At 45.0% G+C, this 26088-nt stretch overlaps 1 protein-coding gene across 13 annotated transcripts in view; it reads right to left on the bottom strand.

Annotated features, from left to right (window-relative positions):
* COL6A3 (collagen type VI alpha 3 chain) overlaps positions 1-26088 on the bottom strand; it is a 55863-nt gene that overhangs the window by 29172 nt on the left and 603 nt on the right. For 6 of the 13 annotated variants that reach the window (XM_068686235.1, XM_068686234.1, XM_068686233.1 and 3 more), the window contains exons 2-8: positions 20189-20338; positions 18751-19368; positions 14159-14761; positions 9413-10015; positions 5996-6595; positions 4157-4723; positions 1-621 (exon numbers count right to left, since the gene is read on the bottom strand). In XM_068686235.1, the coding sequence (XP_068542336.1) occupies positions 1-621; positions 4157-4723; positions 5996-6595; positions 9413-10015; positions 14159-14761; positions 18751-19368; positions 20189-20276 (3700 nt within the window). In that variant the 5' untranslated portion in view covers positions 20277-20338. The remainder of the gene's footprint in view (positions 622-4156; positions 4724-5995; positions 6596-9412; positions 10016-14158; positions 14762-18750; positions 19369-20188; positions 20339-26088) is intronic. The other 7 variants (XM_068686237.1, XM_068686241.1, XM_068686242.1 and 4 more) reach the window with 7 other exon arrangements.

Below are 26088 nucleotides of genomic sequence, written 5' to 3' on the forward strand. Positions count from 1 at the left end.
CTGGGCTGGGTGATGTAAAAACCAGATCAGGGGCAAGTGACTCTATTTCTTTCTTGGTCAGCCGGATGACTCTGTTGGAGACGACCTGCTGCACCGAATCCAGCTGGCTGAAGTCAGGCACAGAGATAGCAAAATCTGGGAGGAAGGAAATTGTCTGCAGCTCCGTGAGGTCAGCATTTCCAATCCCGATGCCAAAGGGCACTGTGCCACTTGTCTTGAGGACCACCGAGGGCCTCCTCACGTCATCCTGGGACCGGTCAGCAGTGAGCAGAATCAGGAACTGTGGGACACCCTCAGCTATCCTGCTGCCACTCGACACTGTGAACACGTTCCTGATGAGATAGTCGAGGGCTGCTCCGGTGTTCAGAGGAGATCCTCCCATAACTGTCAGCCCCTGGATGGCACTGACTATATCTGCTTTGTCTTCATAGGCATCGAGTAAGAACTCGGGTTGTACGGCATTGCTGTACTGCACGATGGCAACACGGACCTTGTCGCGGCCAATATCCAGGCTTTCAACAACTCTTTGGACAAAGGTCTTCAGCAGAGGGAAACCTCTTCTGACACCATCCGAGCCGTCGATTAGAAACACCACGTCCTTCTTCTCACCTCTCTCAACTACTGTTTGAGACAAGTAAGGGAAGAGGGGAACAAGTGAGATTCTCTTTGGAAGTGATTATCATTACCTGAGCGCACTGGATTGAAGGAGCGCAAGAGTCTGGGGAGGGGAAGGCGAGGTGTCAGAACGGGCGGTTCGGTTCCTTTGCAATCGGATGCAATCCCTGGCGAAGAGGCAGATGGGTGGAAGTTGGTGGGAACCACAGTGCAACGTGTGCTGTGCCTTACCCACCAAGTCATAGAATCATAGACCCATAGGAAATAGGGTGCCAAGGACCTCCGGGTGCCATCCCCTAGCAGAGGGCAGAAGAGACTGGGATATCAGGGACTTTGGCTCCCAGAGAAGCCTGAGTTTCAGAAGAAAATGTCTTCATAGATTTACTGTTGAGAGGGTACTCACAAGGAGCCAATGAAGAGAGAAAAGCTTTCCTCAAGCATCACCAAACTTAGAGATAAATGATCCTGCACATGCTCAGACAAAATAAGAATTTACTGAAAAGCACATCCAACTGAAAATGCTGAAATGTTTTTTGTAAAATGCAAGTCACTGTGTTTTATTTTTTTAAAAAGGTTTGACTTCAAGCACAAAGAGTAGTAATTGTGAGTAAACATTGTTTGTTTTTTAAAAAAAAACACTGTGGTGAAATCTCAGAGATCTGAAAACAGCCGATGAGTGCTGCTGTTGACTAACAGAATTGCAAAACTTTGGCTCAGCAAAGCAGAAAATGTCGCTGAGTCACAAATGCTGAACAGGACAATGTTATCCCCCAAAGTGTCATTGTCTTGTTTATAGCAAAGTCAGCAAGACAACGTGAGCATCATCCATTCCTCTGAAGAAAATATTAAATGCCTGTTTATGAACGCTAGAAATATAAAGAGTTATCGAGCACAGCTGAAGTCGTAATACAGACTTCAGACCAAAGTAATTATTTAGGAGGAATGTCAGAAACTTGGTAGGTTAACATATAGGACTGAAATATTCATATAGTTTGCTGAACAACAGAGGAAGGAAGATGGAGCAGATACTGCCTGGTGTATCCCAGCTCCATACACTTCCTCCGAAGTTCAGGAGCAGAGAAAAAGTGTTCTAACATAAGACTTTACGTAGAAGATAAAGGAGAAATATTATACATACTCTTGTGAGGTGGCTCTCTTTTAGCCAAGAATATTAGGAATATTAAGTGGATGCAGCTACTGGTGAGCTGTTAGTGGAATCAGTTACAGTACCTGGTTGTCAAAGGGATTTTAAGCCCCTCTTCTGGGAAGGGGTTACAAAAGAATACAAGCTTCTTAATAGCATTTAAGGAAACCTAGCTACCCCTCTGAAAAGTGATGTAAATCAGGAGCTCTTCACTGACATGAAGCATGAGAGGATTCACATAGAAGTGCAAATGGGATCAGATTACTGAGGAGTAGTATTCCAAGCCAACACCGGCCAAATCAGAAAGGCCACAGGCACAAAATGAGATCCAGCAAGAAGCATCCACAGTAGCAAGAGTTTGTTTTGTAAATACTTTACAATAAAAGGAAGATCAAAAATAGAGTTGGCCTTCTATGCAGTGAAAGCTCTTGATAGATGATGTCAACATGGGCAAAATGTTTAATGCCTTTGACATCCACCTCCCATAAAAAGTACAGCCTGCAGCTGGCTGACACAATTCCTTCCAGCAACATAGGGATATGGTTTCCGTCTTGCAGAAGAAATGATCAGGCTAAGAATACTCAGATATACCTAAGTATAAGCTATTTTTGAAACAAATTGAGCCTGATGAACTTCTGACTGTGGCACCCAAAGAGCAGTAGCACTCCCCTAACCATTGGTAATTCCCTCTGAGATCTTGTGGACTGGATGAGGAACAAGAAGACTGGCAAAAAGCAAATGCAGTGCCTATCTTCAAAGATGCAGGAAAGTAGATGGAGTACAGATGAGTCAGATAAAGTTCAGTTGCCTTCAAAAAAAGCAACCAAACGACCCAAAATTATTAAACAGTTTTTAAGCACCTAAAGACAACATGGTGTGTAGTAATCAAGACTGAATGGTCAAGAAATCATCATCTCAAGCCATTCTGAATTCCTCTGGGATGTCACAAGCAGCTTTTTAACAGAGAGGATGTAGACATCAAATTTATTTACTTAACAAGGTTTCGATGTCACCTTCCCCAGCAATCTCATACAGATTCAAAAGACGTTGACAAGACAGAAATGGTTTGAAAGGGGAGGACACAGTTCAAGAGCACCGGTCACCTTAGTTTGCGTTGAGGTAGAAGCAATCTGCACAGATACGGGAAGGGCAACGAGTTCACTGAGAAAGGATGAGGTAAGATAAGACTAGGGGACATTATCCCTGGTCATTAGGTGCTGGTTGATATCAGAGAAACAAGAGTGAAAAGCTAGAAAACCTACAAAACCTACAAGGAACAAATGAATGAGATAGGTATGCAGCTAGAGACGTGAGGACTGAGAAAAGACATACGGCAGATTTGAGGTGAGTGAAAGACTGTCAAACATAACACAGGAATGAGCTGACATCCGTGTTCCTGCTGAGCTTAAAGAGATGTAAAATGCTTAAACTGTGACTAGGAAGGCAGAGGTTAAGAGAAACTGTCTACTGACAAGGATATTAAAGCAATTGCACAGGTTGATTAGGGAGGTCAGGGAAATCTCCTCCACTGGAAGATTTTCAGAACAGATTAGAAAAATGACAGCCAGTTCTGGATGAGCAGATCTTGTTGGGGACAAGGGGTTGTAGCAGATGGCACCCTGAGATCACTTCCAGCCCTATTTCTTTTTTATGTTTCTATGATTCTAAGTCCATCTGCCCAGAACTTTTAAGGAGAGGTGATGCAGAAGTCATTACTTTTCCTCGTCTCCTCCTGCTTCTGGGAGACAGGTCAATTCTCAAATTAGGGCTGCCTTTGGGAAATCACACAGATGGACACGGATAATTTCCAGTATCGCAGTGTCAATTTCTGTTTGTGGCCATGTGATTCTTTTCTATGTTCTTTAATGACTCCATATTCATTTACTGAGCTTATAAAGGTAACTGAGTCAAGACCATCTAATTTATTGGTGCTTGTAGAAAACATAGAAACTGCCATCACATCCCTTAAGAAGTAACAGCGCAATAAACAGAGCTCCTCCAGAAAAGGAAGAATTGAAAGAGGAATTGAGACAAGCCTTAATTTGTTCCTTCTAGCCCTTGCCCAGCATAGCATGTCAATTTATTTGGCTGGGGCAATGACTCTCTGCTACTTCATGTTTGTACCATGTTTTGCACACGAGTAACAGCATCTACTGCAGCTCTTGCAGCTGAACAAAAGGCTTTTTCCTTTGATGGCATCACTTATCTTTAAAACTGAGTTTGGACTTCAGTGCTTTGCTGGATCAGACCAGAGGAAAATCCAAGTAAAATAGCAATTTCTACGTAATCATTTTTAAACATCACCAGGCCAAATTGCCCCAGTTACCAAAGAGAAGGGGGCATGTAAATGGTGTTTCTCAGCCTCTCGGAAACCACAGAAACCCTGGGTCCCTGTACCTGTTGGCTGAAGCTGGATAGTTTTCAACAGGTTCACTATGTTTGGCTGAAGCTCTGAAATCCGAGCGAGGGAATCAACGTTCAGAATGAATTGCGGGGCATAAACTATCCTTTCCAGCTCTACAGGGTCAGCATTTTTGGCTTTGATAGCAAAGGTCACAACTCCAGCTTGCTTCAGAGCATCTGATGGTTGCTCCACATCGTCGGATGATCTCCCAGCGGCAAGGAGGACCAAGAACTGGGGAACTCCTTCTTCGATCCTGCTTCCAGCTTCCTTCACAAACAGCCTCCTTATGGCTTCCTCTAGCGCAACTCCAATGTTCAGTTGCTTCCCAGTTTTTAACTTCATCCTTTTCACTTTCAGAAGCATGTCATGCTTAGACGGAAGTTCAGAGAAGTCAAATTCAACTTGGATGTTGTCACTGAATTGAGCTACAGCTACTCGTGTGGCATCGGAACCCACGTTCAGGTCAGAAATGACTTTGTGTACAAAGTCCCGGACGGCAGGAAAGCTACCCAAGAGGTTGGCTGAACCATCAATCAGGAATAAAATATCTTTCTTGCTTTCTAGAATAAATTCACAAATGAAAAGAGGGGAAAAAAAGACATGAAGGCATTTTTCTTCTTAAATGTCATCCTAGAAACTTCTTTGTCTATTACCTGGATTTCAATATGCAAAGCAAGTGATTATCATTTCCCAAAGAATTCAGAGGCTACAAGATTAAACAGTACCTTTGCCGTATTTATCTGAGGAGGAAAGGAAAGCAAGGACACCTCTCCTAGGACTCAGTAAATTCAGGCACCATAATCTCATATCATATACTGTATCATAGCGTGTCATCTCAGTCATATCATAAATTAATCATATCAGAATATGTCAGTGACATCTCTGTTCTAGCAACCTACCAACAATAGAGGCATGAAATACAATAGCAGTGGAGCATTTTTTTTCCTATTTAAAGGCTCATTAAGCAATACATAGACATTAGTTTATACATACATACATAGAATATTTTCTGTATTCTCTTAAAGTACTTCTCTCAGTTGCATCACAAGGCAGTTAAATCCAGAGGTGAGTTATGACTTTGGGAGGAGAAAATTCCTTTTACCTGTTTCCATTTGATGTCTTTTTAATTTCATTGAATGTCCAAGGCACAATCAAGCACCTCATGTTTTTGTATCTTAATATTTTTCGTGTTAATCATCTCCTTTCCATACTAAACAATCCTGGATGTTTTTATGTCTTCATATGCATGTAGCCAGAATAAGAGAATTATTGAGCAAACATCTGTTTAGAAAGGGTTAAACTTGATAACAGTTTTTGAGCTTAAGGTTAGAGACTATCTTTGAAGTCAGCCTCTGTGACAGCCTGATAATATCACTTCCTCAGAGAGGCTCTGGGAAGTGATTTATCTACCTGTACACGGCTAGACCTTTGTTCTTCTATGCTCGTTATCACTACTTTTACCTTTCCACACCACTCCTTGTGTCCAAAAGGACATACTCCCCTTGCCTGAGCTAGTACAGGCAGTGCACTTGCAGGTTGTGATGTTATTATGGTGATAGAAAGGGAACACCTGGACAAGTGACTAGTGGGCAGAGACTCACTCTGATGGTCCTTCAGTCCTGACCTGCCTAAAATTGTGCTGTCTTTAGAGAGTGCTAGCAAAGACTTCAACAAAATGAAGAGTTGACTGTGTCAGGCCACATATTTAAGGTTAAGCACAGTCCTAAATGCTTTGATGACTTGGACAAGCGTGAAGGTGTACACTGGGAACAAACAGTCAAGAGAAACATAGTTAACTCAATGCAGTCAACATGAAGGAAGGTATATATTACCTGTTGGGGCGAGTGGAACCTCCTCCACACCTCCACTAACATATGTTGTTATAGGCTTATTTAACTCCTGGGGTAAAGCTGTCAGATCACTGAAATCATCCATAAAATATACCATTCTTGGATTAAATGCAATCTGTTCAAGCTCTGCCTTATCCGCATTCCTAACTCCAACAGCAAAAGTCAGCACTCCGGCCCGAGCTAATTCATTGGAAACTTGCAAGAAGGGATCGGCAGACTTCCCTGCCGTCACCAGGACTAGGACCTGTGGCACTTGTTCATTTATTCTGCTCCCACCAGCTTCAGTGAAGTGATTCGAAAGCACAAAGTTCAGTGCAGAGCCAGTGTTCAGCACTGACCCCCCCTTGGGCCTCAGCTGCCCCATGCGTTGAATTATGTCTGATTTGGTTTGGTATGAGTATAGAAAGAACTCAGTTTTAGGAGTGTCACTAAATTGCACTAAGCCAACTCGGATTTTGTCACTTCCGACATCAAGGTAGTTAACTAGGGTCACAACAAAGTCACGCACAAAGGGGAAGTTGGCATTTCCGACGTTGAGTGATCCATCCAAAAGAAAGATGATATCCCTTTTGGTTACTTGAACTGCAGTAGAGCACAGAAAATAACATGAGACATCATAGAAAACAAAATAGATTTTTTTCATGTGTGCATACAGCATGCGCCGTACACACATGTAAACCTTGTTAGGAGGAAGGGGGAAGTGGGGAACAGAAAGAGAAGAGAAAGACTGTGATTAGCAAACAACAAATAACGAGGACCTTGCTGGACAACACTCAGTTTGGCAGAGAAGGTTTCTGACTCGAGTTGAAGAGTCTTTAAGCATCAGGTTTATCAACAGGGCTCAGTCTCTGTTATGGCAGATGATTTTGAAGGCTGCTAGTGCCAGAGTTGCATGTTCTGGGCCATGTCTTTAGCTGGCAGAAGCTTCCTTGATTTTGGTGGAACAACACTGAATTACGCCTGTAGACACCCTGCTGATCATCATGGGTTTGCTCAGGGCTTTCCACTGCAACTTTAGCAAATGTTTCTGCGTTTTGGCACATAAAGCATTGCTTGACACCCAAAACTACCACCCTCTTGCTAAGACTTCCCCCAGACATCCCTGGACATAGAGGACCACGTCCTGCCCCCAAGCAGTGACTGCTGCAGCCACGCTACCCTCGTGCTGTGCGGCCAACAACGGCTGGCCCACGGCGCTGAGCGAGGCTCTGCTTCCATGGGAAAACTCTTCTGCCAAGTAACCAGTTTGGCTGGTATTTTGCGTGGGTATTAAAAATAGCTTTTACTATTGGCTTTGAGAAGTTGGTCTGGATAAGGCTGCAATGGCTGCCCGAGACACCTGCCTTTCCAATGACAGCATTTGGTGCAGAAAACTGTGTTTTGATCCCTGCAGCTACAGACATGCATGTAGCAGGCTGTAGGAAGGGGAAAACTCTCCACTTTTGCCAGTATCTGGCCAGTTCTCAGCTCCTTCTTTAAGGCTAAACTCATCCTAGACTGTCTCCCAGCATTTTAGCCCTGAGACATAGATATGCAATATCACCCCAAAGACATTTCAAGTTCTCCCTTATGCTTTTTTTTTTTGTCTTAATACATCATGGCCAGATGACAGGCCAAAATGCTGAAACTTTAAGGTCTCAGAGAAAGACAAGCTGGCTCTTCCAGTGTACCTATGGATGCTTTCCTCCAAATAAGTTATCTGAGAACATCCTTATGCCCATTGCTAATGGCGTCCAATGTCTTCCTGTTTTATCCCAATTACCTATGGATATATGGCTACATTCATCCATCTCTCTGGCTGGCCTTGTCACTGTAAGCTTGCTGTCCTAGTACTGAGCTATTAAAAACAGAAGTGAGAAGAGGGCTTTTTGAATTACAGGCATTGCTCTCAGATTCACAGATTGTCTTGTTTTTTTGCATTTTTAATTGTTCCCAGAACAGTTTCATTCAAGGCCCAGGGTGAGAAAATATCTTTAGATAACCTAGTTGAAATGTAACAGACAGCCCAGTGTCGTAATTAGTTATGTTACTAATAATACCCTGTTTACAGAGTGGGATATGTTTACTTGCTTATTTGCAAATGTGTGTAGCTGTGAGTACAGTCAAGCAAAAGGAGTACAAAAAACATAAGCTGCATGAATAAGCTTTAAAGAATAGGGAAGTTTAGGAACATTTTTAATTTGCATTGAAAAATAAAAATGTCGGGTTTGGTATATAGCCATGCAAAACTGTATTAGCAGGAAACACATTCTGAAAAAAAGCTTATTAAGTAAGTCTCGTGATATTCATCTTAATTAAGGACAAGTATTGGCTAACTAATTTTAAAATGTCTGCTCTTTGTGTGGATCAGTCATTGGCTTTTAATTTTTTAAGGACTCTTTCAAAAATCCATTCTATTTTGCCCTGTGGTTTATAATTTTAAATTACTTGGGGAAACTAGAAAAAAGAACATGGACATAGTTTGACACCCACTTAAGCCAATGGGAATCTCACTCTTGACCTTACTGGGAGCTGGAAGAAGTCCTATTTTACTAACGTTCATACGCCATGGGACAGAATTTCAAGGTTCAAATATGATCTATCATGACAAGAATTCAACCTCAAGCATCTCTACTGGGGACAAATCCTGAGAAATTTGGTATAAAATCTCTATGTAGATAAAACACCTTCTAAAATACCAGGAAACTTCCTCAGAAGACATGACTCTAGCTACTGGATTGCTTCCCAGTCTACTGATGTCAATGGAAAGAACAAGTTAAAAAGAATACACTGGCTTCACAGGGCTTTGAATCATCTTCTAAACAGATTAAATTAAAGTCAACACTACACTAGTCTCATATGCCTCTTATGGCATGAGCTGAATAAATGTTGATAAGAAATTATGTTACTGAAGCGGGCATTTCAGTCCAACAGTGTCAGGGTAGCTTTCTCTGAACATCTCCTTGAAGAAACTTTCTTATTTTCTTTACACTCAGAACAATTTTTTTAGCTTTCTTGAGTAAATATCCACTACAGATGATTTTCAAAATGGGAAAGAGATTATGATAGTCACAGTGTGTTCTGTTCATAGGTTACACAAATCCTAAGTGAGAGAAAAAACCTCCACTGCACAATCTTAGCACTTATCTAGCAAGGCTTGTCTTTCACGTCTCTGCTTTAAATGTTGGTGACAAACGTGGAATGGGATAAAATCTCCAGAAAGTGTTGACAAAGGTATAATAACAGGCATGCTACCGAATTTGTCAATCTGTTCATGCACATTCTGCAAACCAAAGAGGCGATGTGTAGCTATGTTGAAACACATACTTCATGCTTTTTCTTGTGATCACTACATGTAAAAAAATAAGTTGGCAAAATCATAAACCATATCTCCTTTACTAGAACAAGGTAATTGATTACCTGATGGAGGTTCTTGGACAATCATTCCTCCAGAGAGTGTCCGGATGGGCGACAGCACTTCAGGAAGAATGGCTTGCATGAATTGAAGGCGGAAGTCATTTGGCTGGAACACGAAATCCCTCTCATGGGCAATTTCTTGGAGTTCTGCTGTGTCGGCATTTCTCGACCCAACAGCAAGGGTCACTATCCGGTTCCTTTTCATCTCTGCCGCAGGTTGGTCAACGGCATCCCTGGACTTACCACCTGTGATGAGCACCAGCATGGGGAGCACCCCTTCCTCCATCCTGCACCCGGCATCACTGGTGAAGAAGTTGTTCCTCACAAAGTCCAGTGCTGAGCCAGTGTTGAGTGCTGTGCCGCCCATGAGCTTCATTTTCCTCACATTAGCCATCACATCCTTTCTGTTCTGGTGGGTGTTAAAATAGAACTCTGGCTTCACAGTGTCTGCGTACTGCGCCACTGCAACTTGGATCAGGTCAGGTCCAACCTCCAGCCTTTGGACGATTTTGGCAACGAAATCACGAATTGCATTAAAGGGGCCAGTCCCCAAAGCTGTTGAGCCATCTATCAGGAAGACTATATCCTTCTTGTTCACTTCAATAACTGCAAGTAATGATACACACACGAATATAATGTCAGTGAAGGCTTCTATCACCCCCTCCACATCAATTCAATGTCAGCAGCCCAGCAACATTTAGGACTTCTTGTTTGTTTGAGGTATAGTTACTTTCAACATGTTTATAAAGGTCTTGATTTCAAAACAGAATTGTGTTTTAGGTTCTAGTGGAGGGCTAGTAAGAAATATAATTAAATGTTTCCCCTTTCAAAAACATGGATGAGTTGAAGTCACGAGAATTGCATTGCTTGTAAAATTTAATATTAAAATGCTTAAGCAGCAAAAACAAAAAAAGAAGGGCAAAAATTCAGGAGAAATCCTGATACTCAGCTGCGACATGAGACAAATTATCAGGTGGTGCTCCATGGTCTGCAGTGGAGCCATCTGAATAATGCCAGAGAGCGGTTTGGTCTCATTTTTGGACTCATTTTCACAAGAGCAATGACACAAGTAAAGAACAGTCTCCACTTACTGAACATACCTGGACTGTGGGTCTTCGCGTCCTACATCTTATTTCTTATCTAACAAAAACAAGTTATGATTTTTCTTGGCACAGCCAGCCCAGTCATGGAAGAGCTGAATTCTATTCTGGTTGCCATGTCTTTAGTAAAATATGTCGCCTAGGCGGTAATCTCTGAAACTCTATATTGATGATGGCATAGGATGCAGAAAGAGCACAATTAGCTTTCCAGTTCCCAGGCTAAGTTTGAAGGAAGATAGTTAGGGGGAAAAAAAACTGTTGTGCAGCGTTGAAACCAAAACACCATCATATTTAACACAGCAGATGAACATGATACAGCAGTAAATATTAACAAGACCAATGCTCATTAGGACAAAAGCATTATACGTGATCACGATGGGAGGTAACCTCAACACTTTCTTTCAGCCGACCCCCATTTATTTTTCAAAGCAGTGAGCCATGGCTAGTATTGTGAAGAACCCCACTCACAACATCATCCACCCAGGTTGTGTCCTTAAATCGCCTGCCCACCTATGAGCTCCTAAGGTGGAGTCAGTACTCAAGGGGGCAAGTCCATTGCCCCCCAGGCTCAATGCACAGCCCCAGGGAATCTGAGACCCAGCGTCACCAGGACCTCACACCACTCAGGGCAAGTAGTAGCAAACACTCTCTGTCATGCCCAGATGGGAAAGGGCAGCCCCTCATCCCATCAGGGCTCCTCTGCATGGAGGCTATTTACTTTGGATTTGAAGAAAGAACAAAGCTTTGGCTGCAGTCCTCCTTGGCCCGACACCAGCTGGCCACAGAAAGCAGTGCTGTTCTCCGTCAGGTTTCTCATGACGGGCAAGTGCTCTAAGATTGGGCTGCCCCGAGGAGTGATTTAGAGCTGGAGACAACTTCTGCAACTCGGCTGCCCCAGGACTGCTGAGAGACCCACCTCTGATGGGGAGCCTTGCAATTGCCCCTCACCTGCTGGTGGCTTGGACCAGCAGCACGTTGACCGCCCAGGCTGTCCAAACAGAGCTACCCACACAGCTACAAGGATTTATTTAAGCTATCCCCTTCCCAGAGCCAGGAGATATACAGTGTCCTTCCCCCCCAGTCAGCTTTTTTTTCTTCATCAATTACTGCAAGAAGGAGAGGGCTGAATACAGGAAACTTTCCAAATGGAGAGCAATGCCTGAAATCCCTGCATTGTATCATCCAGAAAAGATGTCTGAAGTGCTTTCTTTGCTTGTCAGCAGCTAGATACCCAAAAATGGAGACCCTGGGGACTTTTGACTTTATATAGAAGTTTGTGGAAAACATCAAAGGGGCTTTGCAAAGACGAGGGAGGCCACAAAGCAATAGCTCCCTCCTCTACTAATTCCTCTCACTTCTCTTGAATGCTGCAGTACATTTCCTTAGAGAAGAAGAATGCAAGAACTGAAACCAAAACCCACAGGAAGAAGGACCCCATGGTGCTATTTTCAATGGATAAAAAGCAAAAATATTTAGGGAAGGCTGTGCACATCTCGTAGGGTCTGATCCAGAGCCTAGTGAAGCCGATGGCAAGTCTCCCAGGAATTTCAAAGGGTTTGGGATCAAAGCATTATCTTTGTCAAAGTCATTGCACTCTCCTAGGAATGTCAAAGGGTGTCTCCCTCAAACCTGGCCCTGCACTGTTCCCTTCTCATTGCCATCTCAGCCATCTCTGGTGAAACACCACACCTGATTTAATCACCTAGACTTCCCCAGTCACTAAAGGAGAGGGGAGAGAGGCAGAAAGGCACTTGGAGAGCCCCTTTCAACCCTAGTGTACAGCTCAAGAGCTCAAGTGAAGCAAGATGACTTCTTTACTGGGCAGGAATGCTTGGCATCTCCAAGGGGCTTTGCATCCCATTCCAGCTGCTCTGTGTCCCAAATCACTGCTTTATGCCCCAGACTTCCAAGGCACTGCTGTGAATCAAGCAGCCCCATCCAAATGTATTTCCAAGGACACTAGGTAAGGGAAATTCCCTAAAGTTCCTTTGCAAACACCACCTTCTCTATTTAGCAGGTCCACCTGTAAGTGATTACATGGGCTGATGCTACTGTAGTACCTTCTACAAACAAGCTGAGTGAAAAACATTCGAAGCGCAGATGAAACCAAATGTACCAACATTTTTAATCTGGCCATTATCTGATTAAAACATTGAAAAGGAATACACTCAGATTTTAAAAGCTCAGAGCATTGGACGTACTTCTGAACTAATGATCCTTGTCTTCTAGCCCCCTGGAAACGTCCCACCTGCTGGGTTTAAAATTTGTGGGGCAGAAGATGGGTTTTCCATAGATTTGCTTGGGTTCTGTCATGCATGTTTTTAGCTCGACATGCATACTTCAGCTTATTTAGCTAAATATGGTTTTTGTGGGGCTCTGCAGGGAAAAGCTCTTTGTGTTTCTTCCTGCAATAATCAAGGCAAGGTCATAAAATGATCTTTTAGGCAAATTCCTCCCTTTGATTTGAGCCATGGGACAGCAAACATGTTTAGACATAGATTAATGAAGACATCTGGGATGCAGTTTTATAAGTCAACATACATCACGAGTTGAACAGCATGTACAGAACTCCAGACTGGCACTCAGATCCCCAAAGCCTTGTTTGCATTACACGTTCTGGTGATTATCTGCAGGAACTCCAGCCTGGCCCTTCCCAGGGGCCTCCAAAATGCAACGTGTTGGGTCTTTCATAAAGCTCGCTATCAGTACATTTAACTCGGTCATAAAATCACAGGGTGAGAAACTCTTAATCACCTACATGCTCCATAAAACCAGCACACAGCACTGTGTGTTCATTATTCTACTGCACCCAAGCTAATGCTAGGCCAGAAATAATGGCAATAAGGACTTAAGGTGATAAAGTGACCTCAGCAGAATATGGACACCCACATTTTTAATTTTTTTATTTATTTTTTTTTCCCATGGCCTCATGGAAAGCTGCAAACTTAATTAGATTAGAGGTTGAAGGGAAACATAAGTTTGCAAGGTAGGGATTTTGCTTCAGAAGAACTAAGGGCTGTTTTGTTTCTAAGTTCAACAACACAAGAGTTTCTAAAGAAGCTCCAGGGTGGATTTTCACCCTTTTCCCAGTTATGGTGCACAGTTCCAATGAGGTAGGTCATTTTACGCTTTTAGCAAGCTGGCAATTTCAACCGTTTGAAACAGGGATCTATTTTACATCCCTATTGGCTTCCCTAGTCAAATTTCATTCTGATGCCACTTTCAACTGACATATAATGTAAGCTTACATGACATACATGTTTTCAGAGCCAAACATGCTGAATTGTTTACCTCCAGGGGTGCTTAGATACCATAATAAGGATTATATGGGCCTTTTTATACTCTTAGATACCACAATAAGGATTATATGGGTCTTTTTATACTCTCAGATACCACAATAAGGATTATATGAGCATTTTTATACTCTGCTTGTGTTCTTTAAAACTCCATGTCATGCAAATTATAGACACAAAACCTTGTGGTTTTCAAAAGAGACCCCACTGGGTAAATGAGTTTCTGCACATCAGTTGCACATTTTCTCCAAAATCAGACCAGAGAGATGCATTGCAAAAAAAAAATAAAAAATAAAATTTGTTTTTAAAGCGTGCAAAATTCATCAAAATGCAACAGTCTAGAAAGGCATACATACCTTCAGTCACAATGGTTGGGGCCTCTAACAAAATGAGTCTTTGGGCCACTCCAACAATGTTGGGCAGTAATAATTCTTGAAGAGCATCAAGGTTACGGATATCCAGGGCAGTAAATGCGAAGCTTCCATCAGTAGCAATCTGCTGCAGCTCTGCACTGTCAGCATTCTGGACCCCAATGCTAAACGAAAATATACTAGCTTGCTTCACCGCTAACAAGCCCTCTCGGATATCATCACTAGACTCTCCACCACTTATCAGCACTAAAATCTGAGGCACCGCTTCCTCTATCCTGCTGCCTCCCGCCTGGGTGAAGAGGTTCTCCACCACAAACTCCAGTGCTGCACCAATGTTAGCTTCCTCGCCACCGCGGAAACTAAGTGCCTTCACGGCATCCAGAACATCTGCTTTTGTGGAGTAGCTGTTCAAAGCGAACTCGGTTCTGGGTTCATCACTATACTGCACCACCCCAATGTGTATTTGCTGAGCTCCAACTCTGAGGCTTTCAATCAAATTTACAAGGAAATCACGTATGGCTGGAAAATTGACACTTCCGATGTTGTTTGATCCGTCAATAAGGAAAATAAGGTCAGCAGACTCTTGAGCTTTAAAAAAAGAAATGCAAAAGGTGAAAGCATTAAAATGGGTGATTACATGCAGTTGTACAGTGTTCTGTCATGTTTCGTGGAAAACCAGTAAGAAACACGAAAATGAGAAAACAAAACACATATTCACTGAGGAAGTGACGTTTTTGCCTCTTAGTTCTGCATTCTGATTGAATACGAGTTTCCAGCCCCGGCATCTGCTCCCCAGGGCTGAGCAAAACCTGAGCTCATGGCTGCTGTCAAATGGGAGTCAGTGTTTTTGAGGAGAAAACTCTGCAAAATGTAATTTTTGGAAATCTAGGTCCACTCCATCGCTTCTCAGTCCTGTCTAAATATTTAGATGGACAGAGCCAAAAGAAAATGATGGATTTTGGTGGCAATTCACCCTGAAGAGTCTGGGTGAAAACACAGTAATATTAAAAAGAATTGAATTGCAGTCTCTTTCTCTTTCTTGCATTTTTTTTTTTTTTTTAAGAAAAAACACTATTTACATGGAAAGTTCCAGCCTCTCTTTTGCAATTATGTTATTTTGCTGTTTAAAAACAGAGGCTGAATATATTGGCTTCTCCCAGCAAAAGTAAATATTATTTGAAATGCATTGTTAGAAGCAACTGAAAAGGTTTTGATTACAGTTTTTGCTCTGTAACTCTTTTACCAGCTGTCCAGCATATGCACGATGATATTTGTCCAGCAAACTGACCCACACAATTGTCTACCCATGCCATACAAGGCTGTCTTTTGTTAGTTGTTTTGCACAGATGCATTGATTATCATCAATAGATGAGTTTGGTCTGTATTTTTTCTGGATATTTTCTGACCTCTCGATATTCAATCAAGGAATGCAGAATCAGGTTAAAACAGGGTGATGAAATCAGTCATGACACAATTATCCAACTCTATTTGTTGTGACTATACCCAGATGATTGCAAGCATCTGCTGAGAATATACACACACCAAAAAAAACTTTAACATGGCATTAGCGTGGTTGTTGAAGGGGAAGCATTTTTTTTTCTGTGAAACTTACCAAAGCAGACCCAAAATGGCCTGGTGTCTGCTCTTCCTCCTTTAGCTCAAGTAATTTTACCATCAAGATCACCAAGAGCTTTACACATTCAACAGGCAGGGGAAGAAGACCCCAAAGCACACTCAGATTGTTCATGCTACTATTTCTCCAATCTCAACAAATCAAACTTCAGACTATTTGCAAACGACTGAAAAGTTTGGAAATCTGGAAATCTGGCTCTCAGCTTTTTGAAAGCTGAAGGTGAACCCAGTAGCAGAACTGGCACGGAATTTAGCAAGCCAGGGATAAACCTGCTGTCTTTGCAATTAGAATCGTCAATAATTTTTTGGCCCCTGAGGAAGTTTTCTGGTAAATGTTTCATACACCACAATGCCGCCAAGAGACTCAGATATGCAATTCCAGCGACAAAGGGTCACCAGCTCCCTGAGTCAATTTTTGATGGCCAACCTCAGCTTGGAGAACATTGAGAATTGCCAAGGACTTGGGGTCTCTTTTTCAACACGAAGTCGAAAGCTGTGAAAGTGCTTAGGGTTGGCTTTGCTGTGACATTTGTGGTTGGGTTGTACACGTTCTACTTCATAACGTAAAGGGAAGAGACATCTCAAGGTGGTTCTACCCAGCACTGTTTCAGATACCCTGGCTGTCCTTTTGAGAAATGAGACTTCAGACGCCGATGGGCGTCATCGCGGGTCACTCCCGCAGAAGAGAAAACAGATACAAAATGGATGTGTTGGATAATTTGTCATCACTGTAAAAACCTTTGTTCTTCAATGCACATTTATGGAACAAGCTGGTGCTGGAGGACAAATAAAAGCATGCTTGTTACACAACTAAGCAAGGAGGGTCAGATGAGACAGACAGCTAAGATTTAACGAATATATCAGGGCAAAGTTGGGGCTGACTTCCATACTTACGATAGTCAGCTCTGGGGACTGCCACAGACCAACAGCTTTGGTACTCCATATTGGAAATACTACATGACTGTGTTGTTGTTGTTTTGTTTTGTTTTTGCATTTCTGTTTCACATACAGGTTCATTTCTAGTGAAACATCCATGACATTTTTACATATGTTAATGCTACATGGAGTTATCAGCAGAATAAATGACTTCCTAAACTCTTCATCAAACTTATTTGTACTATGCTTTGCACACCGCATATTTGCATGCAAGGTTTAGGATCTGCAACATCTTTTTTCCATGTTTAATGGTACTCCACAGATTGCCCGTGCAAAGTGCACAGAGACAAAACTGCGATAGTAGGATTAGCTTAAATTTTGTGTTACAGCAGGGGAAGGAAACATTTGCAAATGCTATCTCTGAGAAGAAATGAACTCGGAAACACTCCCTGATGTACATGAGGTAGGAATTTGCCTTTAAAGCTTTTTAAGGAAAGTCTGAGACTTGGGCCATTTGTGGTCTACAGGGCTACCAAAGACAAATTCCCCCATTGGTTTCAACATTGTGGCCCTTCGTGGTGGAGATGCTCATATATGAGCATTCATATATATATCATATATCACATTCATTTTACACATGAATCTACATGTTTTTTCTTAGAAATTGCAAAGTTTATCTCTTCTTTCTGCGGCAGCTGATTTCCTTCCCTGTGGCTTTCACGTGACTTGGATATTTGCCCTGTCAAGCACTTTGCACAAAAAAACACATGTGAGCACAGCCTGTTGGTGATGCTCGGTGTCATGCAGTGATGGAGAGTATCCAGTGGGGCTGACGTGAGGGTTAATCAGACAAGACAACACAGGGGATTAATGTTACACCTCATTACACTGCCATTGCCTTACGTTACCCCACAAGCTATTGACCTTCAGATGGAGTCTCAGGAATAAAAAGAAAGGTTTGATCTCTCAGACTTCTGTTTTGAAACACAACAAAGCTGCTCAGAAGGCCCTTTCCACACGGTCATTTCATAAACAGAGGAGGGACAGAGGAAGGCTCTAATTTTTTCCAGGCAAATTCGGCCCCCAGCTTTTGGGCAGTGCAGATCCATTGAAGCCGACGCGGTTTGTGGAGATGTTTCGGTTAGGAGAAGGCCCAGAGCCCCATCAGGTGGAAGTCATCAGCTTGTAGAGAAGGCATCTGAGTAGCATCTCGAAAGGGATTGCCAAACCACATGCCTTCTCCAAGCAGTTGAGGAGCAAGGTCTGCGGGCCAGCTCAGAGATGGGGTTTTAGGGGAGCAGTTCTCTAAGCAGGCACTAATTTTGCTGTCTTCAGCTGAGAACGGGAAGAATAGTAAAGCTTTCCAGAGTCACCATGCACTGGAATACGGACTCCCAGGACCCTTCTGGAACTGCAGGGCTTTGAGGGAGCTACGTTCCCAAAACCTGAAGGGGCTGTGAGGTCCTAGGGAGAGGGACATATCTCCTGGCATGGCAGCACAATGCTGCTCCTGGCCATGACGACTTCCCAAAGCCACACTCAGCTGGGATGTTCTCATCCCACCGTGCCATCGGGGGCCCTTGCACAGACCATGTTTCCCCCTGCGCCCACCAGGACATTCCCCCTGGTATCCCTGCAGCCAGCAGAGACCTGTGCAGTCTCCAGAGGGTTTAGGGTCAGGAGCAACGTGGCTGACGTGGCTATCTCCTATTTCCCTACCTTGGGAGTGGATAGGATGGGGCAATTTAATATATCTCCCATAAGAGCTCCCTACACTTGCCTTTCCATGCCATGGGTGCAGAAGGATGTCCCCAGGGGGGCTGCTGCCCCTGCCAGGGTCCTGGAGCACTGCCTCCTGCAACACGTAGCATGGGGGCTCTATTTTCAAACCACGGCATGCCCAATGGGCACAAGCACGGGGCCGTACGCTTCAAACCTTTGTTTTTAAACCTCTGAACGTCCATCTCAGTCTGCCCCTACAAAGGCTTCAAAGAGTGCAGCACCAGCAGTCACCATGCTGATGGGAGCTATCAGCATGGCCAGGACAGAGCGCAGCAGTTGGCCATTACCTGTGATGTCTTTAACCAGTCCTTTGGCCCCAGCCTTTTCTGGAGTCATGGATGTACGGACACTTGCCACTAAGTCTCCAACTATGCCGTGGAGAGCGGTAAAATTCTCTAGGTTGAAAAGGTGCGTATCGAAGGGCTCACTCGCTATTTCCTTTAACTCCCCTTCCACCGCATCCTGCACGCCGACCGCAAACATGTTTACATGGGCCGATTTAAGGACAGATGATGGCAGAGCCACATCATCCTGGGATCGTCCGTCCGTTAACACTATAATAACCTGGGGAACTCCTTCACTCGCTCTGCTTCCAGCAGCTTTAGTGAGATGGTTCTCGATTAGGTACTCTAATCCTTTTCCAGTCTTGGTGCCTCCCCCCATGTAAGGCATATTCGCAATATGGGACAGCACGTCTTGGTTAGAGGGGTACGTGTTTAACTGGAACTCTGTGTGGGGGTTTCCGCTGAACTGGACCAGTGCAAAACGAAAATCATTTCCTCCCACATCTAAAGCCTTTACAACATCATACAGAAACTCTCGAACAAGTTGGAAATGCTCCTTCCCAATGCTCCAAGAGGAATCCACTAGAAATATTATATCAGCCACAGCAACGGTTCTGACAGCTTTAAAAAAACAGATGGGGTTTAGGGTTTTCTACCAGCCAGCGTAAGCATTCCTCCTCGCACAAACGACCGACGGCCTCTTTGGCATGGGGGCACCAAAGCCCGGTTTCCCCTCGTCACCCCGAGCAAAACGAGAAGCACTGTGGACTCCAGGCAGAGACAGGAAGGGACAGCATGCGACCTACCCTTCCCTGGGAGGAAGGCAAGAAGATTCCCCCCTCCTGAGCCCTGCCTGCATGTGAATTTGGATGCCAGCCCCAGGTCAAAGCACGAGGTGCAAATTTGGGCTTGCTCAAACATAGCCTTGGCGCATTTGCTGGCTTCCTGGTGGTACAAAGAAGCAGGGACTGCTCGTGGAAGCAGCCTGGGTGCTGGCCTTGGGTTTTCCATGGTTTTTTACTTCTTCTAACCCTCTGGTGACACTGGCTCCGTTTCAAAGGATGCCAGCACCATGAGAACCCAACAGCCTCCCTGCGGGTTGGCAGCAGTGCTCTTCTCGCTTCTCCCCTTTGCTCGTATGCATGCAATGAAATCAAAACAGCTCTTCCCAAGAGGAAACCCACTCGGGGTCTCCCTGGGAGCCAAAAACTCCACGTCCAGCACCCCAGCCACGCAGAGCATCCTCCAACGCCGGCCACGGGCTAGCAACATGCTTGAGAGGGCCTAGGCCCAGGTCGGCCCAGCAGGGGCGGAGGAGCAGGAGGCGAACCACAACGTACCATGGACATGCACATTAAAAACCAAAGGGTGCGAACGTCTCGGTGTGAGCGAGCAGCATGTTGATAGAGGGGTGCCGTTGGGGTTGGTGGTCCTGTCTTACCTGCTTGCTGCTGGGCGCCAACCGAGCAAAGGCCCAAGAGCAGGAGGCCAAGTATTGCCGCAAAGGGCAAATGCCGGTGTTTTCTCATTTTGGTCTGTTATTTCCCGTTTTCCTTTTATTCTTTTTGTTTCAGAGCACACGATGTGAGACCTAAAGGAGAGAGAGGGAGAATCAAGTTAATCGCCTGGCTGTTATTAAATACCTAATTGTTAATGGCTACTGGCTACCATCACACCTCCTACAAGAAGAGGTCAACACGAAGTTGTGCAACTATCATCATATCCATGCCTGTGCTTAAACAGATGAAACATAAGACAGAAAAGCACAGATGTGTTTTTTTGACACTTTCATGCTGCTTTGGTGGGGAGAAATTATTTTAGTGCTGGTCAGGTCCTGCTCTGTAGAGGAGCCATCGTTCCCATCACGATGGCATTTAATCACTGCTGTAGGCTTAGACGGCTTTCTTCTTGCCTATACTGCCACAGGTAATACTGAATATAAAGCCTAGGTTTCTACCGTCAATAAACAACCCTCAAACCTCCAAAATGCCTGACTGCCCTCTGCTCTGTCCTTCTTGCCCACAGGGGACCTGCCAAAACATCCAGACAAAGCATTTGCTCTTGCTGCTGCCGTTCCTTATTCGAGTTTCGCAGAAGCCAGGATGATAATCCTGCTGGACTTCCCCCTTTGCCTCAGCTCACCTTTTCAGCTGTCCCAAGGATACAAATGGAAATTTAATTATTCCAGGCCCAAGCGATCTGCGTGTTCTGGCTATGTGGCAGAAAGCCCTTGGACTCCCTCAAGCTCGCATCCCTGGTGGTGGAATAGCCTGCGCCGGCTGATCGCATTTTGGAAAGGCACCAAGGATAATATGTTATATGTCGTAGCCAAAATAGAATTTATGGAAGTTTGTTATCTATGATCCACCTGGCAAACCTTCTGAAACCATGTCTCCTTCAGGAAAGCTGTGTATGTGTTGTCATGGAGATGGCCAATTTATTATTTAATCCTCATTTCCAAGCCTGTAGCGCAGAAACCAGCAATCCTTGCTTCACTGAGAAGATATCCTCCCAAAAGGGAACGCGGTATTTAATGCTTCTCATTCCCTAAATGAAGCTCAATTACTCAAACGGGCCAAAAGTGATTCAAATACATCAAGCTGTTAACCGGGTCATCATTTCAAAGAAAAAAAAAATAAATTTTCTCATCTCCATCCATCTACAGGATCCTAAGAGTGTTAAGTGGGAAGAACAATTCATCCTTTCCACCGAGCCTTGCAAGTTGCAGAGATGGCAATACCTGGCATAGCCAGGGGGAGAAAAGGATGCCTTGACTTGGGGAAAGTTCAACACCTAAGTGGTCAGTCCTCGTTCCACCAAAGAGACACTTCACAGGGCTATCAGAGTGGGATTCAATGGAAAGGAAGGGATGATATCCACAGCCTCTCCCAAAACCTGGTGCAACCTTGGCCCTTCCATTCGTTCCCTGCAGATCAAAGCCCCGTGGCTCCCTCTCCCCCAACATTTGCCTTTCCAGATGCTCCACATGGCTGTGGGGCTTTGCCCCTTCTTGTAGCTTTTATGAAATCCATATAGTGCCAGTCAGGCCCCGCTTTTCCACCCATTTTTTTCTGTATAATAATAATACTGATGGACAGAGAGGTGCCAAGAGCCAACAGCTAGCGTGCAGGAGGGAATGGGAATGGGAATGCAGGATGGATGGGGTGGGAATGTCTGCAGAGAATGCCTAAACACAGCCCACTGTGAGAGTGCTAATATTTCTTTCCCAAAAGGCAGAAAGTTATGCTGTTGTCCCCAGTATGGGCTGCTGGCACCCTACCCCTCCAGCAGACCTTGCAGCTGGGGGAGAGCAGTCGAAATAAACGGGTGAAAATTCACATCCTGCCAGCTGCAAAATGACAGGGCTGACGCAAACATTTGGGGGGATTTTGGCTTAAGACATTGAGCAGCTGTGGAGAGTCTTGTGGGGCCCTTTACAGGCCAGGGGAAAGAAGCAGAAGGGGAAAGCCAACCTGCCGAAATGGGGCAGCTTCTCCTCCCACCAGCAAGGTGGGACAACATCCAGCCTTGGGTTTCTTTCATTTGCCTCAGCCAACTTAGAAATACAATGCTTTATTTTTTTTTTTTTTAACATTAATTCTTTTATTCATTTATTCAAGCAATAATAAGCTGGCTGCTCTTTTTAATCGCCTTCTGTCCCGTTTTAGCCTTTAGGAGGCTCCGGATCTATTTCCAGCTTCCCCTGAGACTGTAGTTTCAGTTACATGTAAGTGGAGAGCCCTGCTGATTAACAGAGCTCCCAGGGGAGGAATTTTAGCTTCGAACTTCCCCAAAACCACCCTAAAATCACATGGGCTGTGAACACGCCATGCCGGTTATTAGGAGATATAGGCAGAGAAGTGGCTGGGAGGAAGTGACTGATGTCTCCTGGGGACTGGATGATAAAACAGGGAGAAAAAAGAGCCTTTAAGGCACAGATGCTCCCTATCAGGGCTCCTCGTTTATCCCCCTATATAGAGGAGGTGCTGGGTGCGATGACCCTCCTATAGGAGGTGGAGGAGAAGCAGAGGTAATGTATTTTGTCTGACCACAGAAGCAGGAGGGCAAAAAGGAGGGATGTGAATTTAAGGTAATTCACATTAATTTGTGGCCCCTGTCAGGTGTCTGTTCTGCAAGCTTATTCTTCTGCTCTACTGTCTGAGGGGATTATTTTCATCCTGAATTTATCATTATTGTTTCTAAGGGAGAGTTTCTTACAGTCCTGGGGGAGGAATCTCTGGTGGAGCTTTCGGTATAACCACTGAAAACTTGGCAAAAAGGCTGAAAAAGCTAACTACGGAGTGCTCTTAGCAAAGCAGTTTTCCCCAACCGCTAAGAATTAGCACTAAAATCTGGAGAAATAAGTCTGTTAATAACCCGTGTGTGAAAGGGCGTTGTGTAGCGTTCAGTAATCTGAAGTTTTTATGTCTGTCTTGAGTTTATATAGTGTGTGGTGACCTCTTAATGTAACAGTATGTCCTCCATTTCATCCAGAGCTATACATCTGTTACTAATAATGCCTTCAAAAAGCAATCACTTCTACTACTAATGCCATGAAGTGATTTCCTTAGATATTTTCCCCAGCAGCTATTTTCTGCTTCATGCATAGAGAAGTATGCAACAAGTCTGACATTTTACATAATCGTATATTTGACTGAGTGTTTCAAATTTACTTTCTAAAAATTGCTTGTGTGTGTGATTTTTTTTTCTTCACTAGAGCATAATTAAAATCTGAAAAAAAGTGCAAAGCAGATGAGAAGGCTTAAAAAAAGCAAAACATAAAAGGCAGGGGGGGAAAAACTTTGCTCCAGCTGTTGTGTATCGCTTTGATTCATTACATATGCCTCTCAGCTGGGCTGGCTGGCTTTGGGTGGGAGGCAGCTATGCCTTCAGTTTATATAGAAATGTGATGTGTGTCATACGTAGGCAGATAGGAATGGGCCCAGACACAGCCCTGGGGATGCCTCGCTGCCCCAGACCGAGGTATGTGTGGTCCTTTTTGCCTGTCCAGCCCCATGGTGTTCCCCCAGAACACCTTAAATAAAAGCCTGCAAAGTGGTTGTGGCCCTAAATCCCCACTTTGTGCTGTGGGGTGGGTTGCTTTGTGCTGGCAGTAGGGAAAAAGGGCTGTGGACTTGCAGATGTGTCCCAGCAGCTTTTCCATGAGGGATCAGGCAGGATGAAAGGGATGCCCTCACCATCCCATGGATAGGGATGCTGCAAATATCATCCTGCCTCCATAAAAATCTGCTCTGTGGGGATTTCCAGAAGGCAGTGGTGGAGCCACAAGGCTGCAGCAAGTTTTCCTTGAGTCAGGACACCAGCCACCCAAAAAAGCCACAGCGCTGGGGAGAGGTGGCCCCAAAATCCCAGCATGGAGCCATCGTGGCTCAGGTTGCCCTCTGGAGGTGGCTGCCTGCTCCTCTCCTGGTTGGACGTGTTCCCCTTGGATCTCTGTGCCCTGACAGAGCTCTGAGCTGGGGAAAACATCGTCACAAGCTGCTCCCAGCAGTGGTTTGGGCACGGCAGAGGCCAGATGCTGTCACTTTTCCCTGTGAAATGGTTTGGTCACCCCCAAAATGTGCCCTGTGACCAGGTGGTACCTGGCCACCTCTTCACCATCTAGCACCAGCCCTAAGCCAGGATGTTTCTACAGGCTCAGGACGAGCTCTGTGTGATGGATCCCAAATTTATTCCCCTCAGCTCAGCAGAGCTGTTCCTATTTGCAACAGCCCTTTTGGAAGGGTTTCCCTCTGTGCTGCTGGCATTGGCGGCACGGGGAAGGTGAGCACTGTTTCTGGGAATAGTTCCTCCTATAAACACAGACCTGAGCATTACAAGCTGCCCAGCCTAAAAGGGTGGAAAATCCTCCTGATTTGTGAGCCACTTTAATTTGAAAAACAGCATTCAGCACAGCTACGGGGCTGCATTGCCTTTATCCCAACCAGCGGGTCCCCTGCTTACTAGCATCTAGTATAAATCACATTCATTCTTATAAGCACGCTGTTGGCTTAAAATCTGCTTGTTTTCCCTCTTCTGAGACTTAAATAGAGTAGTTAATGAGAGGAAAGGGAGTACTTGCTGGAAAAAAAAAAAAGGGAACTCCCTCAAAGATCAATGACTCTTTATGCACGGTACCCTAAGCCTCGCGGCGCCTCTCCACCCAAACAAATCCCCTCCTTAATGTGGCACGCTGGTCACTTAAAAAGGTGGAAAAAGTGATGGGCATGTGGAGCTGTGGCTGTGCGTTGTGCCCGCCTGAGCCCAGCCCTGGGCAGGTTCAGGTTCATCCCTGCAACGTGGGGCTGGGAGAAAGCAACCTCAGGCTGCCAGAGCTCACAGTGATGCAAGGAATAAGATGTTCCCTTCCCTCCTGCTCCCAGACAGGCACGTCTCAGAAATCACAGCAGTGACAGTGGTTTTCCTCTGCAAATGCCTTTCAAAACCCAAAAAGGGGTTGCCAAAAAGTGGAAGGGCACCGAATGAATGAATGACCGATGCAAGGCGTGCTGCCCCCCGCTCCGGACACAGCATCCCACCCCTGGCTGCAGTTAATTTCTCTGCAAAGAGGGAATACCCGCTTGAATCTGTGCACAATGGGGAATAGGGAGCCCCATGCTCTGGGTCTGGTCCCAGTGGGTCGAGGGGTGGTGCAGAGCCATGTCCCTGTCCCTGTCCCACCACCACATCCTCGGGGAGCCCCCCGGTTGCCTCCAGCTCAAGCCCAGGGATGCTCCGACCTCCACAAAGTTCCCAAATCAGGCATTTCTACCCCAAGAAGCAGCTGTTTAAGCACCCAACCATCGATACCAAAGTATAACTTTTTTTTCTTAAACCAGTCAGTAATAGGGTAAAGCCAGAAGTTTGAACAAAGCAGCGTTCCTCCCTCCCAGAGCCCACACGAACCATCGCAGCCACCAGGAAGGAGCCGAGCGGTCCCCGCTGCGCCCTCTGGGGGGAAAATGGCTTTGGCCACCTCCTCTCTGGCCGTTTTTGGCCACTGTGCCCGCTCAGGAAACCGATTTGGCCGCAATCACCCTCACCTCAGGCTCCATTTGGGAGGGGAAGGCTCTGCCGAGGAGGGATGTGTTGGGGTGTCCCCACCATCGGTCACAGCCACCCCCTTGTTGGGGCTCACCCACCTCCCCGTGCACAAGCAGCCCCATAGACCAAGCATCCCAGAGACAGGTTCCCCAGAAAATCCCAATTTTTTTTTATTTTTTTTTTTTTCGGGGGGGGGGCTCTGGCTCCATGGGGCACCCCTCTTGGGAGAGATGCTTCCATCCCACAGTGGGGATTTCAAGGCATGGAAGGCAAGCGCCGTCCCGCAGCAGTGGAATA

The sequence above is a fragment of the Anas acuta genome, chromosome 6 (assembly GCF_963932015.1).
Source record: "Anas acuta chromosome 6, bAnaAcu1.1, whole genome shotgun sequence".
Lineage (NCBI taxonomy): Eukaryota > Metazoa > Chordata > Aves > Anseriformes > Anatidae > Anas > Anas acuta.